This window comes from Bolinopsis microptera, chromosome 11, assembly GCF_026151205.1.
Source record: "Bolinopsis microptera isolate Bmic1 chromosome 11, MBARI_Bmic_1.0, whole genome shotgun sequence".
In the NCBI taxonomy this organism is placed as follows: Eukaryota; Metazoa; Ctenophora; class Tentaculata; order Lobata; family Bolinopsidae; genus Bolinopsis; species Bolinopsis microptera.
This window is the reverse complement of record NC_087082.1, coordinates 10,541,685-10,560,641: the sequence shown is the minus strand read 5'-3', so window position 1 is coordinate 10,560,641 and position 18,957 is coordinate 10,541,685. Positions and strand designations below refer to the sequence as shown.

The 18,957-nt window shown below is 37.6% G+C and overlaps 1 protein-coding gene across 1 annotated transcript; it reads left to right on the top strand.

The window, feature by feature from the left end:
* The first annotated feature begins 9,483 nt into the window (after positions 1 to 9,483).
* LOC134823623 (melatonin receptor type 1A-like) lies at positions 9,484 to 13,796 on the top strand. The gene is made up of 7 exons (XM_063835156.1): positions 9,484 to 9,580; positions 11,234 to 11,328; positions 11,568 to 11,701; positions 11,848 to 11,992; positions 12,170 to 12,284; positions 12,456 to 12,586; positions 12,729 to 13,796. The coding sequence occupies exons 1-7, from the start codon at positions 9,484 to 9,486 to the stop codon at positions 12,903 to 12,905; spliced, it is 894 nt and encodes a 297-aa protein (XP_063691226.1). The 3' UTR covers positions 12,906 to 13,796.
* Positions 13,797 to 18,957: the final 5,161 nt, after the last annotated feature.

Genomic DNA, 18,957 nt, shown 5'->3' with positions numbered 1-18,957 from the left:
CTTAATGATAATAACGGACAATCCGCATTTAATATGGGTACACTACGTGAAGTGGAGGCTGCTGTGATAATGATTTGAGATTGTTTGATGTTGTAGGCGTTTTATGCGGCAAAATGGCAGTATATATAAGGTGATGTGTTAAGGCAATGACCAATTCAAGACGAAGGGGTCAACTCCAGTTCTTTTGTTTTCATCTTTTTTTAGCGATATATTTTGTGCAAACTCTGCAACGTTAAGCAATAAAAATTAAACAAAAAAGCAAAAATTAATAAGCTAATCGTGTATTCGCACATACCAATTGCCCCTCCAATCATTTTTATTTCTTTCATATTCGTAGTATATTGAAACAGGTATTGGAACAGGTGCAGTCCGATAAACGTTATACCATGTGTGATATGTGCCCTTACTAAACGTTATACCATGTGTGATATGTGCCCCTGACTAAACCTCGAGAAAATGGCGATGAATTATCCGAACATGCACCTTTCACAGATAGGTCATGTTAAGAATCTGATTCTGAGAATCATGATTGACACCTTAGTCTGGAACTCCCACCAATTTCAGCTAATATGCATCACACCTATCACCGTCTAGCCACTAAAGTACCTCGTATTAGTATCGGTAAATTTTCCGTGTCTGTAGATATAACCTGACCACTCCCACCAACTACCAGCCACGTGCTCTGACAGAGCTCCTGAAATTAATGACCATCACAGATAGCTGCGTGTTAGGTATAGCGACTGAGAGAACAGGTTTACGAGATCCAGTCATGCAATGGATTCTTGAAGGGGGGCAGCGCGTGCGTCGTCATGCCACCTAGACTATGTAGCCATAGTTGTTGCACAAGATATCTGCTCTGTCATCATGATATCATCACCAGGAGCAGTCAGATCACTAGCACCTCCATATTCCGGGTATCCATATAAAAGTTGAAATATCTCACTAGTTGGGTGGGTGGAGGTACGCCTGGTCCGGGCAAGGTTTACTGCCCTGGCTATTCACCATCGTTAATCTCGTGTTGACCACTGAGGAGCGGGGTGGTTACTCTTTACTACTATGGTAACTACACTGTTGCTATGGTAACTATAAACTACACTGTTACTATGGTAACTACACTGTTACTATGGTAACTACACTGTTACTATGGTAACTACACTGTTACTATGGTAACTACACTGTTGCTATGGTAACTACACTGTTGCTATGGTAACTACACTGTTGCTATGGTAACTACACTGTTACTATGGTAACTACACTGTTACTATGGTAACTACACTGTTACTATGGTAACTACACTGTTACTATGGTAACTACACTGTTGCTATGGTAACTACACTGTTGCTATGGTAACTACACTGTTGCTATGGTAACTACACTGTTACTATGGTAACTACACTGTTACTATGGTAACTACACTGTTACTATGGTAACTACACTGTTACTATGGTAACTACACTGTTACTATGGTAACTACACTGTTACTATGGTAACTACACTGTTACTATGGTAACTACACTTACTATGGTAACTACACTGTTACTATGGTAACTACACTGTTACTATGGTAACTACACTGTTACTATGGTAACTACACTGTTACTATGGTAACTACACTGTTACTATGGTAACTACACTGTTGCTATGGTAACTATAAACTACACTGTTACTATGGTAACTACACTGTTACTATGGTAACTACACTGTTACTATGGTAACTACACTGTTACTATGGTAACTACACTGTTGCTATGGTAACTACACTGTTACTATGGTAACTACACTGTTACTATGGTAACTACACTGTTACTATGGTAACTACACTGTTACTATGGTAACTACACTGTTACTATGGTAACTACACTGTTACTATGGTAACTACACTGTTACTATGGTAACTATAAACTACACTGTTACTATGGTAACTACACTGTTACTATGGTAACTATAAACTACACTGTTACTATGGTAACTACACTGTTGCTATGGTAACTATAAACTACACTGTTACTATGGTAACTACACTGTTACTATGGTAACTACACTGTTACTATGGTAACTACACTGTTACTATGGTAACTACACTGTTACTATGGTAACTACACTGTTACTATGGTAACTACACTGTTACTATGGTAACTACACTGTTACTATGGTAACTATAAACTACACTGTTACTATGGTAACTACACTGTTGCTATGGTAACTATAAACTACACTGTTACTATGGTAACTACACTGTTACTATGGTAACTATAAACTACACTGTTACTATGGTAACTACACTGTTACTATGGTAACTACACTGTTACTATGGTAACTACACTGTTGCTATGGTAACTACACTGTTACTATGGTAACTACACTGTTACTATGGTAACTACACTGTTACTATGGTAACTACACTGTTACTATGGTAACTACACTGTTACTATGGTAACTACACTGTTACTATGGTAACTACACTGTTACTATGGTAACTACACTGTTACTATGGTAACTACACTGTTACTATGGTAACTACACTGTTACTATGGTAACTACACTGTTACTATGGTAACTACACTGTTACTATGGTAACTACACTGTTACTATGGTAACTACACTGTTACTATGGTAACTACACTGTTACTATGGTAACTACACTGTTACTATGGTAACTACACTGGTGTATTAAGTTGACGGACTGAGCATCTTAACGGTAGCGGTGTTTTGATGTGATTGATTAATGGTAATTAATGTGAATGTCGTCCTTGTTGTTTTGATACCTGGTTAGACGAGATTTAATTCAGGATTCTATTTATTACATCAGCAAATTTCTCTTGGGCTACAAGTATATTGATATCGCCCAAATAGTTTTAATTTAGCTATACTTTGTCATTCATTTTGCATATAGAGCTGTCTCCACTCCCAATGATGACCAAGCAAGATCGGGGTTCCTAGCAGTTTCCCTTAATTTAAATCAGAAACTAAACAACTCACAGTCTTAATTAAAAATGTTTGGTGTTTCTCCGAGGAGTCCGGTAGCAGAAAAGTTATATCCAAATTAAGTTGTGACTTTGTGGGTTAATTAATATGTCTTGGTTATTGGATTTGTCATGCTTACTGCTTGATTATTGGATATGGATCATGCTTGCACGTGTTCTCTCAAATACAATAAAGTAATAGCTGTTACATTTTCTATTTGAAATGTCACAATATTTTGAATTTTTGGAAGTTTAGCTAGCTGGTACTACTAACTACAAATTCTTGTTGAACTTATCAACAAACTAATTCTGTTCCTAATTTATTCAGCACACTTTATGCTCATTATTAGATAATTGAACGTTATGGCTGATACCAGATGCTTGTTGAAATATTGCTTGACGAGCAGCCATATGAAGAAGCACGTCTTGATTTGCCAAATTTTGAGGGTGTCATCACCATTTGCCATTTTCTCGAAACATTGCGGGTTTTTAGCGCCGTTACTGTTTTACTCCGTCTGATGACAGAAAAATACCTATTGAAGTTTTGAGCTGTTGCCAACTCAACGTTTTTTGTAAAAACGCTTCTTTACGATTTTACTTAACTTTGCTTCCATCAAGTATTGTTTTTTGTTGCCCTTTAATTGCTCCAAAAGCATCTGAACCAAGATTGGCCAGAGGTCAACTTCAAATCAGTATACTATAGCTTATACATGCATGTTCACAGATCACTGTCTAATAATCGATCTTTGTCCAAGATCGGTATGTTGGTATCCTCTTATGAGCATTATACAAGCACCCACTACAAGTCATTCTGCATTCCTTCATATTCAGCATACCTTAGTACACAATATTTATACATCACAATATTTATACGAATTTCGATTTTTCGTATAAAATTTATGGGTTATAAATTTTGTGTCGTATAAATTTTCCATTCTCAAAGAAGAAAAACTCTATATTTATAGTAAAATACAACATTGATGATAGAGTAATAAATTGGAAATTAGTTACTGGACACCGATAAATCGACCATGTTTATATCGTCTTCAGCTTCATCATCACTCTCAGAGTCTGACTCCTTTTCAGGAATGTTGATACTTCTTAGAATATCAGATGAATCGTCCTTCTCGTTATCGAGAGCACTGTATCGTTTCTCGATGCTGCTTTTCAGGAATGAAAGGTATTCTTCATTTGTCCAGGAGGCGGTAACAAGACATCTGACCTCCAAACCTCCTTGAGTCAGAGGTGACCTATAGGCTTTCGTCTCCTTGATTGCCACACTGAACGAACAGCCTCTCGCAAGAGAATAGAAGACAAATCTTGAGATTTCAATTGGCACATGGCCCACACATACAGGCCCCAGATTTGTTTTGAACTTTCCCATAACAGCTACAGCGCAAGGGTCATACTGCAGGAATTTGGAAAGCAGTAAAATCATTAAGAGACGCACAGAACATAATGGACACTAATGGCTTAGTGGATCCGTTTTCTCGTCTTACACTGATTGATTAATTTCTATATTTCTATTTTCTAGTCACTAAACGGATTTTTTTCTGTTCTTTGGGAGATTGATGCAATCGTATAAAATCAATGCCGTATAAAAAATATCCGTACAAAACTCGTGACGTACAAATATTCTGTACTAAGGTAGTTTGATCTTCAGGGGCGCAATCAGGCTATAATTACCCAGTCAAGGATGGGTGGTGTTATCAGATTTCATTGATAATGATATGCTCAAATAACACTGTAATAGGTGATTAATACTTTAATAACCCACCGACGGTACTAGTTAACCAGTATGTACTTGATTATTGACACATACCATCCATATAACAGTGGGTTGAGTGGGTGGGCGCTTCAAATGTCAAGTTTATAAATTGGATTGAGAAATCTAATTAGAAGCCCAATTATCGTGGGCTATAATTGTAATCATAAAATGCTTCGACGTCTATTCAAGGAGTATTTAGCACTTTTTAAATTCATCTATCCGGATCTTTGAGTCGTTGGTAGTAGAGAGTTATGTAAATCCTCGTGCAAGAGTTGTTTAGATTCTCGGGTAAGTCACTGTTTCCTATTATTGACTTGCTTGAAACGTGTTGGGGTTCCAACTCAAAATATCAAATTTATCTTAAAGAGATCTCTTTGCTCTGCTTTGTATCTTATAAAGACCTGCTCTACTCAATAGACATATGTCACCTTATAAATAATTTATAATATAATAGTATATTGATACCCATCATAACATGGTCTCAAACTCCAATTCGACATTCTTAGAATTTAGTCAATTTCCAATCAGTCACAATGTTCAACTTTCAATCAAGTGCTCCTATCTCATGATCTTCACTCTTCAGTGTGTGCTTTAGGAAACGTGACCCTTCAGAACCGTGTGCAGTATGTCGGTATTTCAAGTAGTTGCGATAGTGCTCCTTTATAAATATTGGTAATGCAGTAATTAATTCCTCCCGTAAAAGCTGTCACAACGCTATCAATGACGATCCTTAAACTTGGAGACGACTTAAGGGCAAAATTGGTCAAACTGTCACCTTGCATAAGGCTGATAGCTATGTGACAGGTATTACGTAAACAGCAACTTTGAATTTCTCGGAACTATAGCTAGTTTTATGCTAGTGCAAGTTCTCCAGTTGTAAATTCACTATTTAAAATAACATTGATGAAGCACTTACGGCGTTTTGGCAACATGTTTTGGCAGCTCGATCATGTCGACTATTTGATCTCTATATTTCGTTCAAATGCTTCGCATTAAAACGTTTATATCTCCCCTTGAACCACCTCATTGCCCCCGATACCTTAACCTTACAACTATAGTAAACCCGCTCTGCGTATAATCGGTGATCCAACCAGATATTCATTTTACCGATCGCTACTAATTATTAACTTGTCTTAATTTCACTAAATTTGTTTGTACATAATCGCCCATCTTTATTATAGCAAGTAAAAGGTTGGTACCAGCTGAGGAGGAAGACTTCAGACGGTGCAGATATGAACGAAACTCTACCTCTCTACGACAGGTTATTGCTTGCTATATAGTAAATTAACCTTTCTCTGTTTTAACTTTTGAACATTTAGGAAACGTGATAAAATTTAAAGGAATCCTGCCTATTAAGCCAATTTAATCGCCTGGATATTAATAAGTGCTCGTCGCTTATACTCGTTTATTTTCAAAGCAAAATCCGTTATACTTATAGGTGTTAAGAGGTATTCGACATTTATTAAACTTAAATCTTTAACGTCAAGGTCGGATATTAATTCTTACTATTCAGCAGAATAAATTTCCTTTGGATTGTGAGTTAAAGCACTACAGCTTTCACCTTATAAATTACCTTGATAAATTATATAAGAGTTTAATAACGTTATTAACGGAGATTACTAGGGGCAGGTATTAAAGCACATTGGGTCTTCTTACTGCTTCTTACTTACGTTTGTTCTGGTCCATTTTGGTTTCGGAATTGGTCGATCAGAGAGAATTTGCATGATTGAAATGTAATGGTTGCGATATGTCGCTATGAACTATGTTGCTATGGTGATGAGTCGCTATGCACTGTGCCAGTGCAGCAATGTGCTGCTGTGCACCCAAACTAATTATGTAATTAGGAGCGTATGTTAACAGAGTAAGTTTTATATTATAGTTGTATAATACGGTTTGAACCTTTCCAACTTAACACTGCATTCTAATGATTATATTAATATTTACAGAATCTATCAGTAAAGTTAAATAATTCTACGAAATTAGAAATCTCATTAACCCTTCTCTGTGACTTCTGGAAGGCGTCATGTTGGTTACACTCTCTACAAATCACCATAACTAAAGTAAAACAATGAATCCACTGTTTGAACAATTAAATTGTGCTGGCGCCGTTAACAGAGTCGCAAGTTCGCTCACCTCGCATTTGTAATCCAAGGTGTAGTTGGCAAATGTAACATGTTCATTTGACGCTCATAATACCTTCACTTGAATGGCATTAATACACTATGGCAACTTTACACAGCATTTTGACGTGACTCTCCTGTACGTGCCTGCTATTTTTGGCAGCAAGAGTAGCTCTCTATCTCTGACTTTCAAAAGTTTTATTGTTAATTATTAATTTATTGCCGAGTACAGCTGCCGGCTTAGGGTAGTTCTTCTTAATCTATTACAATTGTAAATGAATGGGAAAAGCGAGAGACCGATTTCATTCTCTGCATTTTTTTCATTTGCGGACGGTCATTCAAATTAATATCATTTCCTTTTGTTTGAGAAAGAGAGACACTGGCAGCGGTCCACTCTACCCAATTATGGGTTTTGGTCAAATCTCATGTCTTTTTATTATCATCTCTTTTTTAAAATGACAGGGTACTTTACAAAGTCGAAATATAAACTGATAACTCCATTAATAAGGAGGTCATTTCAACGATTTCGAAATTTTACCTTTGAAAACATTTCCTTGTGTTTGGGTAAGATATCTGTCGATCACTGACTGAATGTGCCACCTTTTCCTCTTTCAAGTTGGCATTAAATTCATATATAATGCCACTTAACTGTCGTGGGAAAGCAGAATCTAATCGAAATCACAAATGAGCGAAATTCTCACCTTTCGCACGTGCAAACTTTGAGCGGACGTTGCGTGCGCATCCAATGCAATTCTGAATCACCGTAAAATTCAGCCTATTGGCATTTTATATATATTTTGAAAAGCATGAAAAGTTTCAACAGATTTAAAAAAGAACTTGCATCACAACGGAGCACCAAAGTTGATAAAAATCGCAATTTTCCATCAATTTTTTAGAGTCAAATTTTCTTTCAGATAATATTTCCGTCTTACAGCATCATCGTTGGTGAAAGAATATTTTTATCTTGCTCAGTCCAACTTCAGATAAAACCGTATTCTTCCCACGTAAAACCACGTATATACCACCTTTAAAGTCCTCATCAGTACACAATTTTTGGGTTCCTCCTCCGGTCGAAGGAACTAAAAAAAATATGATCAAAATAGAACTTTGTGGTACTTTTTGGGATGATAATAGCTTCCCATCGTTAGATTTAGGCCGGAAGTGTATGAAGGCGTTGTGATGTGGTGTCATCCACCAATTCGAATGATATTTTTTTCAATTGTTGACTAAATTAACAATGCTGGCGCGTATTTTGCGCAAATTTCTTAAAAACCTCCACAGAACTATTTCTTATTCCTGTCATCTTTGACATTGAATTATAATGTTATGAACTTAAAATATGCCTGCTGAACGACTTCCAATGAGTCTAGATGCCTGGAAAAACAGTGAAGGGGGCATAATAGTAAAGGGGGTAAATAGAATTGTTAGTATAATGGCAACGGTTGTGATCATTAGACAGCTCTCAGCCTAAATTACACGCTACTTAAGTTCCATCTAAGTTCTTACTACTACTACTACTACTATTAAGTTTATTAAGTTGCTCATGTTATTTCTGCATTCAAAGCCTATTCGACATATTGATATATTGCTCGATTCAGTGGCAAATAGAGATTTAAGCTCATTCACATCATTATTCGTAAGCCAATCGTATTTACATGAAAAGTTGAAATTGGAGATTAGAGGATGCTGAACTGCAGTGAAGCCTTGTTAATTTCGGACACTCCTTCAGAGCGCATAAACATCATGCATTATACGCAGAGGTATGTATAATGTATATTGTATGTACATAATTGTACATTGTACATTGTACAATATGTACGTGCGCGCGAGTTTAGTTTTACTGCATCTCTTTGGCAAAATATATGAATACGATTTACACATGTATTTTGAAAGCTCTTGCTAAACAAACATTTCGTATCACTTATACATTTAAATAACCACTCCAAGATATATTGAACAAACCAACTTGTTTACCACTTGTTTATAGTTTATACATTATACAATAACTTGTTTATACATTATACAATAACTTGTTTATACATTATACAATAACTTGTTTATACATTATACAATAAATGTAACCAGGTCTTGTTATCACCCAAAACAAACTTCACCAGAATGAAGAGCCTTCCAAATAGCCGTCCCCTAACCCTCATTTGTTCCAGGTCCCTCAGGATAGGGTCCATGTCCCCTAACCCTCATTTGTTCCAGGTCCCTCAGGATAGGGTACATGTCCCCTAACCCTCATTTGTTTCAGGTCCCTCAGGATAGGGTCCATGTCCCTGTTCTGTCTAGCAGCGATATTCGGGAACCTCCTCTTTATCATATCCTACATACAGCTGAGATGGTTACGAACTGCTAGGCACGCTTACATCATCAACCTCGCCGTCGCAGATCTTATCATGGGTAACTATTACCGGGGCGAAGATTATGAATTTTGTGATATCATGATTATCACCGATATATATTTGTGCAATTAGTAAATGAGGAGCTCCCGACCGGAAACTTACTTTGTAAAGTTATAAGTTTATAGTCATTTGTGTTGGTAATCCTGAAGATTGGGGGGTTATACTCAGTAAAGCCTAGTAAACGATATTAATACTTTATCACAACCAGGCAGTTTCGGATGCCGATGACGATAGGTTCTCTGATCAGAGACCAGTGGTTGTTCACTGTCGGAGGAGCCTTCAGCTGCAAGCTTGCTGCCTTTCTTGACAACACTGTCATAGGTGATGTTAACTTATTCAATTCCTAAAAGTAAATAAACTGCTGTTAGCTGTATTGTATACTTTGGAGTACAGTGAAACATATCTACTACTACTATTATAGACCGGGCCACTAGAGGGGTTTCCAATCTCCGGGGCTCTGTACCCTCCCAAATAACCTGGCAAGCGTCTCGTATACCCCATTGGCCATTACATATGCATGTATTCAGTATTGTGTCCTATTTAATACAGCTCGACGTGTACTCTGCAAATTACCAGTCACCACCAAATGCGATATGATTTGTCAACCATTTTGTGCATTTTCATTCGATATCGTATGACAAATCACATTTCTTGCACAAAATAGTTGAAGCTTGGAAGAAAAGAAGAAGCATAAAAAAGAAAGATGGAGCCTTTTTTGCATATAGATAGAAATCATGGCAACAGCCCCCCCCCCCCCCCCCCTCCTAGGAGCATTTTGTAACCCCAAATATTTTTTCGCTTCAAGCGAACTTTCAAGTGGACGGGATGATACCCGAATCAGACGTTTTTTTCTTTCTAAAATACGGGAAAATGCCGCCCCTAGGGGTAGCGGGGCGGTCGTTACACCACTACCAATACACTGCAGTAGGATCTGAGGATCTAGTTAGTCCTGGGAATAACAAATACACTTCTAATAAACACCCTTCTTTCATTTTAAAAATTGCGCCAGCGAAATCCACGCCCCTTACTTCAATCATATTTCATACCACATGCACTATCCAGCCTCGCTTAATGCATGCACTTCGCCTAGTAGCATCGATACAGATAACATGCCTTGATTAATAAGATGTTTTACGCCACCTGACCAGTGATCGGTTTAGAGGTGGTCACGTGACCGTTTAGAGGTGGTCACGTGAAACGGGTCCTTCCAATCTGATTGGTTCCGGACAGGGCGGGACATTGACCCAAGTTTAATGGCACAGTCAAATCGTGTGTGCTGGTTCAGCGAGGCAGGCGGAAAAGCGAAGTCTCACGTGAAATTGTGGAGATGTAAAAACAATATTATTATATCGTATAGATCAGGCTTGCCTACCAGTATATTATAATATTACGCTTCTCGACACATGAACCGATGAACCATAACATATCTTGGGTAATATTCAAGTAATCACGTATATCGCGGGCTTGTTTTTGTATTAATGGAGAGTCCGTGTTATACTGCTTGACATAATTAGAAACCTGACCATCATTATGTCGATACAACTAAGCAACTAGTATCACTCCTCAAGTGCGTTCAACAAATCACGCACACCAGTTAATTATCATTCGCAATCCCTCCTTCCCTCGTAAAGTGAGCTAGGCCTCTACTCTCTAGAGTCTCGGTTGTATGCGGAGGAGAAGTGCCATGAGGTTAAGATCTCTTCAATAAAATATAAATAATAAGTGTCACATATATCAAAAAGTCAAATCGATAAGAAAATGTATAACTAACTCATAATCAAAAGTGACAGCTGTGTATAGGACTGCTTGATTATACCATTGTTCTAAAACAGTTGTAAGTGTTTTAAACTATTTCAGCTTTTGCAAGGGTTACAAGGATTACAATGATTAGCTAACATATAACCCACGTACCCTTTTGCAAGGATTACAAGGATAACAAGGATTAGCATTAATATAACCCACGTACCCCCGCAGGCTGCAGTGTATGGTTCCTGGCTCTCAGTTCCTTTGATAGATACGTCTATATCTGCAGACCACTCAGATATTCCACTATCATGACCACTTTACGGGTTGGGTTATTTATATTTTTAGTTCTTTAGATGCACATTTCCACAAATATCCAATATTTAGATTATTCGAATATTCCTTATTTGAGATTTCTGCTCTTCGTTGTGAAATCATAGGTCACACTCAACATTAAATGGTTTAGACAGGCTAAAACCGGGTTATGTCATATTTATGACTGATATTCATGTATATTTATAACTCAATTGTTCGCATAATATGACTGACAGACAACTAACCGCAGATGAGATGTTCTGCCACGTTTGTATGGGCCAGCTCCCTGGTGCTGTCCTGTATGCCACTCATGTTCTGGGGGAAGTACAGCTACTCGGTTCACTCCTACAACTGTGGACTCAGCTTTGGAGACGGCGTCCACAAGTCAGTACTGATCGTGTCATCGCAGATATTAAATTTTCAAACAAAAACTCAAAATGTTGTACAGTTACAGTAATTGTCGATTAAATAATTATTGAAATTCGTTGACAAATTTCGATATAAATTCTCTCGACTCTGTGTTACCTCAGGTACTATTTCCTGTTTTACGCGGTGACAGTGATTCTGATACCGGTTACCTTCACCGTCTTCAACTTCACCGGGATCCTCATCGACCTTAACTCTTCGTCTCTAGGAGATGGGAGGAAGATGCTCGACTCTAATAAGGGTGCTATCGTAAGTAAAATTGCTTTTAAGTGCCGTGAACGAAAATGTTGGTGAATCATGCTTGTGTGCAAGCGTCTGCATTTTACTTCTAACTTTTCTAGCAATCATCATCAACCATAAAAAACAAACTGCTTATCCTAACTATCAACTTATCAACAACTTACTAAAAAAACGAACCATTCTCAGTTAACCCTATTAGTGCTGACTCTAGCGTTTGTTATTTGCTCTCTTCCTCTCTTCGTGACAGCCATCATCCTGTGGTTTGATCCTACCAAGGCTGAGAACGTCCCTCCTGAAATAAGTAAGAACTGAATCTTAAGATTATTTTGATAATAATCAGAATCAATCTGAAACTTGCATATTTGTTAAGGTTTTAGTAAAATGTACCTAATAATAATGAACAATAAACATATTGCGCTATAAAAAGATTGGACAGTGTGGACTGTGGACTAACCATTCACACATCTTGCAGGCATAGCATTCCACTGGATGTTATACATGAACAGTGCGGTGAACCCTCTCCTCTACGGACTGTTCAACCCCAAACTGAGGAACCACTACATTAGTATTCTGACATGCAAGGACAAGAACAAAGTTTCCTGGGTAAGCTAAACATCAGTATTAGGATATCTCGTTTATATCATGTTAAGTAGTTTTACTTTCAGTTAAAGGGATCAAGTTATGCACGTTGCTTTTCTTTGCTGCTTGATGTAATCTGGAAATCGTAGGATAATAACGCTTGCAGGTTCAGTCGATAAGAAGGCCAAAGAAGAAGAAACACATGAAACTGGTTATAGCTGAGCCTCCAACAGTGATAAACGGTACACATGGTATAAACGGGAACAACAACGCTCCAAGGACCGCTAAACCCCATCAGACCAACAACAAAGTTGGAGTCATAGATGTTAATTGTGAGCAGTGAGTGTGTTTATTTTGGGGTTACTTTACTCATTAATGAGGCAGTTATATCATGTAAGGATTCTCGAATAATTGCTGATGCGTATATATATTCGAAAATTACAAAGAAACTTGAGAATTTGGATGAGCAATAAATTAAGAGACGTTATTAAGCATGTTTTCAAGTGATGCACACATCAAACTATACTAATTAATGTTTTAAAACTAGGCAATGAATATTGAACTAGATAAATATTGAAACTAGATAAATATTGAAATATTGAACTAACAAATATCGTGAAGAGTCTGTGTTTAATAATAAATTACAATTTATGGTGTGTTACTGTTAATCTCAAATATTTGTCAGTTATATTTTTAAATCTCGAGCATAATATCGGTGTAGATAATATAACAAAGGTTTGTTTAAAATGGAATAATTTCGCCTATTGTTTTTAATTAAAATATGTATAACTATAACTGATAAGGTTTAGCGTTAAATTTGATTTTACAACAAAACATTGCATCTTTGGTGTTAAAAAAGGTTATGTTTTAAACATTTTTGGCGCCACCCAGTTATTAGAACACTGAAATAATTTTCGCGATATGTTTTATTATTATAATTATATTACTTTCGTATGTACTGTTATATCAGATACTGTATTTTAATTGAAAAAAAAGTTGTTTCATTGTGCAAAATTATAAAATTAGACACATTTTAAATCACAATTAAAATGCGGGTATTTTGTGTTCATGTTGAATAAAACACAATTAAAATGCGGGTATCTTCTGTTCATGTTGAATAAAAGATACCCGCATAAAACAGTGATCGGTTTCAGGTTTATACTTTTATAATTATAGCTCACGCTCTGCAGCTTCAAATATGACTTAAACTACATATTCTCTGTAAGATATAACTTTATATCTTACTATATATAAAGCGAGACGATATATATATATTTATTTATCCGCACCATTTTACTGACACCACGGCATCAACTTTAACACGGGTTTCCGCAAAAACCGTACAAGATATAAAACTGAAACTTTTTTAACTGATTCAAATGCTTTAATGGCCTTCAAATCAGCATGAAAAAATCGAAAATCGGCCAAGGAATAAGAATTTTAGTACCCAAAATTTGGACCCCCAAGTGGTGTCAAAAACGCGAATTAAATAGGTAATAATTATTTTTACTGGGAGACTTTAGGGTAGGAAACTGATCCGGCCACCAAAGAGCCTTGACACCAGTCTTAAAGGTTTGACGGGTTCCTGCTAGTTTGTTTAAATGTTAATGCTAAGGCGAAAAGACCACAAAAATGAACTAAATTGCCCGTATCTTGGTTCACGATATTCGCGGAATTGATTTCATTAAAATTGTAACAACTCAATTAGTTTTCACAATTTGTGCATGAAATTTTCGGAATCGACTCGAAATCGCATTTCCACCTTATTTTGAAAATGGATTTTTAATTTAGGTTTCCAAAAAAGTTTGGCGGCCAAATTTTGAATTTTGCTGAGCAAATTTTACAGAGAATATGTATAGTTTAGTCCCACCTTTCATATAAAATAAGTTTCATTCAAAAATATTGATATTTGACCAATTTATGGGACGAAATCTACCGAATTTGGTACGTATGCCCAAAAATGGGCATATGGTTTTAAGCTCATAACTCAGTCATTTTTGTCCAATCTTGATGAAATTTCATGTACGAGTTTAGGAGACCACTAGCTACAAGTAGAGCACCATGAACCTGGGTTTTGGGCATGTTCAGGGTATTTGGCTAAATTGGGCCTAATTTGGACCAAATATGGGCGTGACTACAATATTATACAATAATATATTATACATGGTAAAGTGTGACGGACAGACGTACACGAAATCTAAACCTATATTCAATTCCCAATTCCCAAATCTCCACTTTTGTTCATAATGATGAACAAAAATGATGAACGGAAAAATTATAATAAAACTTGTAAGTTAATTAACATAAGTAATCACACAACCATTGGTCTTCCAATGGTTGTGTGAAAGTTAGGTAGCCCAAAGTGTCACTGCTGGATAGAAACTCTGTGCTGCCGTGAGGTTGTCAGAACTTTGAAAAGGGGTATCCATCTGTGGTGCCCCCTTCCAGTTAATCATCAGTCAACAATAGCCAGGATTATTTCACAAATGACCAACATAACCTTAAAACTTCCGCCGCTGTCAACGGACATTCAACATTGTCTATGATTATAATTTAGTGCTGATGTTTATGGATCCGTATCTTAAAGTTTTGATATACTCAATTACGTCAGCAGCATGCCCTTATCTCAAAAACTGTCGAAATTGTTACCTTATTTCAAAATCATGACAAATCTATGATGACAACAATGTTCAGTTGAAGTCTTGCAAACGGCTAAAAGATAATGTCAGGACATTGACACAATGTCCTGAAGAGTCAGATAACCCTCTCTTGACGACAGAATAAAGCACGCGGTGTTCACAGTCTGAAATAGCGCAGCTTTATAAGGACCCCTGTCCTGTTCTACCCTCACACTCGCTCAGTTCTATCGTTCATTTTGTTAAGAACCCGACTTTTAATTGCTACAGTAGGTTATAAACAACCTGGCACCATGCAACGTATCCTCGTCTTGTTCTCCCTGGCTTTACCATATCTTCTTGCCCATGATCTGTTCCTTGGACTGAGATTCGCAGACAGCATTAGTTCTTACATCCTAATTAACCCAAATATGGAGCCTGTAAAAGAGAAAATATCCATATGCACGTGGGTTCACAAGTTGAAGTCTGGAAGAAGCAAGTACGTGCTGAGGTACAATTCACCATCTGTTCAACATGATATCGCAATGGTTGACTCGTCTAACTATATGAACATGCTACAACAGCTTACCTTTACCGGTATCACAGCCCCACCCAACGAATGGCATCACCAGTGTTTGACCTGGTCCCATGCAACCCAGACCACTAAGTTCTATTATAACGGGGAACTGGTTAAGTCTGTCGCTACCCCGTCAGGTATAAAGTTAACAATGGGAGGTTCCATCGCAATAGGTCAAGCTCACAAAACCACCACCTTAGATGCGATCTTTTATTCGCAACGACACTCATTCGGAGGGGAACTTCATGACTTTAACATTTTTGCAGAACAACTGACAGATGAAGAAGTCTCCGAGATGTACGAGTCTGGAATGTGCTGTAAGTATGTAGAGTCCCTGTCTGAGAGCATGTTCCTGAAATGGGACACTCTCCTGAACAACAGCCCCCTACACAACGTTCAAAAGTTCAACATGACCCATTGTCCATCCCATACACATGCTCCTGAACCTACTGATGCTCCTGAACCTACTACTGATGCTCCTGAACCTACTGATGCTCCTGAACCTACTACTGATGCTCCTGAACCTACTGATGCTCCTGAACCTACTACTGATGCTCCTGAACCTACTACTGATGCTCCTGAACCTACTACTGATGCTCCTGAACCTACTACTGATGCCCCTGAACCTACTGATACTCCTGAACCTACTACTGATGCTCCTGAACCTACTACTGATGCTCCTGAACCTACTGATGCTCCTGAACCTACTACTGATGCCTCTGAACGTACTGATGCTCCTGAACCTACTGATGCTCCTGAACCTACTACTGATGCTCCTGAACCTACTACTGATGCTCCTGAACCTACTGATGCTCCTGAACCTACTACTGATGCTCATGAACCTATTGATGCTCCTGAACCTACTGATGCTCCTGAACCTACTACTGATGCTCCTGAACCTACTGATGCTCCTGAACCTACTACTGATGCTCATGAACCAACTGATGCTCCTGGGCCTACTGATGCTCCTGAACCTACTGATGCTCCTGAACCTATTGATGCTCCTGAACCTACTGATGCTCCTGAACCTACTACTGATGCTCCTGAACCTACTGATGCTCCTGAACCTACTACTGATGCTCATGAACCAACTGATGCTCCTGGACCTATTGATGCTCCTGAACCTACTGATGCTCCTGAACCTACTACTGATGCTCCTGAACCTACTGATGCTCCTGAACCTACTACTGATGCTCATGAACCAACTGATGCTCCTGGGCCTACTGATGCTCCTGAACCTACTGATGCTCCTGAACCTACTACTGATGCTCCTGAACCTACTGATGCTCCTGAACCTACTACTGATGCTCCTGAACCCACTGATGCTCCTGGACCTACTGATGCTCCTGAACCTACTACTGATGCTCCTGAACCTACTGATGCTCCTGAACCTACTGATGCTCCTGAACCTACTACTGATGCTCCTGAACCTACTAATAATGCTCCTGAATCTACGATTACGGAACCTTATAGTTATACTGAAGCGAGGAATAATGGAACTTTTACTCATCGGCACTGGAACATTCTGTTCGCGGCTGATTTTTATAACCAGGTAAATTTAATTTTTTTAAATCGCTCCACACTCGTTGAAAAGTTCTGAATATGTTCAGTGATCATATACTAAGGTGACTTGTAAATGATATTTGAGTGCGTAATTGAAAGAAGTAAAAAAACAGCCATTACCACAGGAATTCATGAATTCAAGAAAATGTCATGAATATTATAGTGTCTGATACTTCTATAAATTAATAATAATGACAATGCTAAATATTCAGGAGGTGACGAAGGAGCTTTTAGACGAACTGTGGACCTTATGGGAAGTTCTAGCGGAGTTTGAAGGACATTCTATTGATAACGCCCTGATTGCACATCTTCTGAAACATCACTAAAGGAACTGAAAATGGCTTTTGTTGTATTGTGGACAGTATTAGATTTTAAGTTTATTCGTATTTGAGTTCAAAACTCATAGCAAATATTCAACCGTTGTTAACATCGTATCGATAACCAAATTGAAGTTAGACTTTAAAGCGTATGATGAGTGCCCAGCCACTGTCTACAGAACTATTCGAGGATCTAACATTATTGAAATCTGATGTGGCTGATAAAAAGTGAAAACACCGAATTGTTCAATTGTGCTGTGTATCAATTAATCACTACACTCTACAGTGGAAACGTCAATAATACCTTAGGACTAGGAGCAGTTCCTTACAACATAGTCTATATATTCATTTGTAAATTGTGTCCATCTCCTTTCTGCTATGTTGGACGTACCATTAGGACTTTGCATAAAAGAGTAACCAAACATAGAGCTAACTATTATAAATTATTGAAAGACCCTTCCTGATAAAACTTAGTGATGGTTTTTTATCTGATGATAGTGACACTTATAGTTTAGCAGCTCACCTTATAGACTCACATAACCTTTCTATTTTCTAATAGACCTGATTTTGATGCTTTTAATAATGTTTTTATCCTAAAGAATTCTAGTCCTAGTAATTTAGAAGTTAACGAACATCTACTTATACAAAAACTCAGAAACCCCATGGTATTAATTCATGTGATCCTTTTGGTATGCCACTTTTGTTTGAAAATAAAACTTTTGATAATGGTCTTTGAATTATTTCACCCTTAATGCAGGGACTAGTATTTTTTCTACTGGTTGGGGCCTCACAACCCCCCATACCCGAGTACTTCCCATTCCCTTTTTAAGAGTTTGACTTCTTTTTACCTAACATCCTTCAATTTTAATTTTAATTTTTTGATTTAATTAGAGTATTAACCCTTATCTTTATTATGTACTGAAGATGTCCGAAAATGTTTTGCCAATGATGTTATAAAGATTTTGCTGGAACTTTTTAACTCATTCGTTGTCTGACTGTGGGAACTATTGATTCTTGAGGTTTCTGTTGAACTGGAAGCCAAATTATGGAAATAGGTCAAGGGGCAGACCCCGTAAGAACTGGAAGTCCTGCGTACTCGAAGATGCTGCTAAGTTTACAGGTGTTGAAAACATCGACAACAACACAACAGAAGCTTTGGCTACCAACCGAGTACAGTGGAGACATATGTTACGCCGCCAACGCGATGTGTGTGATGCAGGCCACTCCAACGACTAGGAGGAGACCTTACCATGTATGTAATTTATACGGAATATTAAGGTTTATCTCGTGGACACGTTCATTGAAGTTTGAGGATAGTGGTAA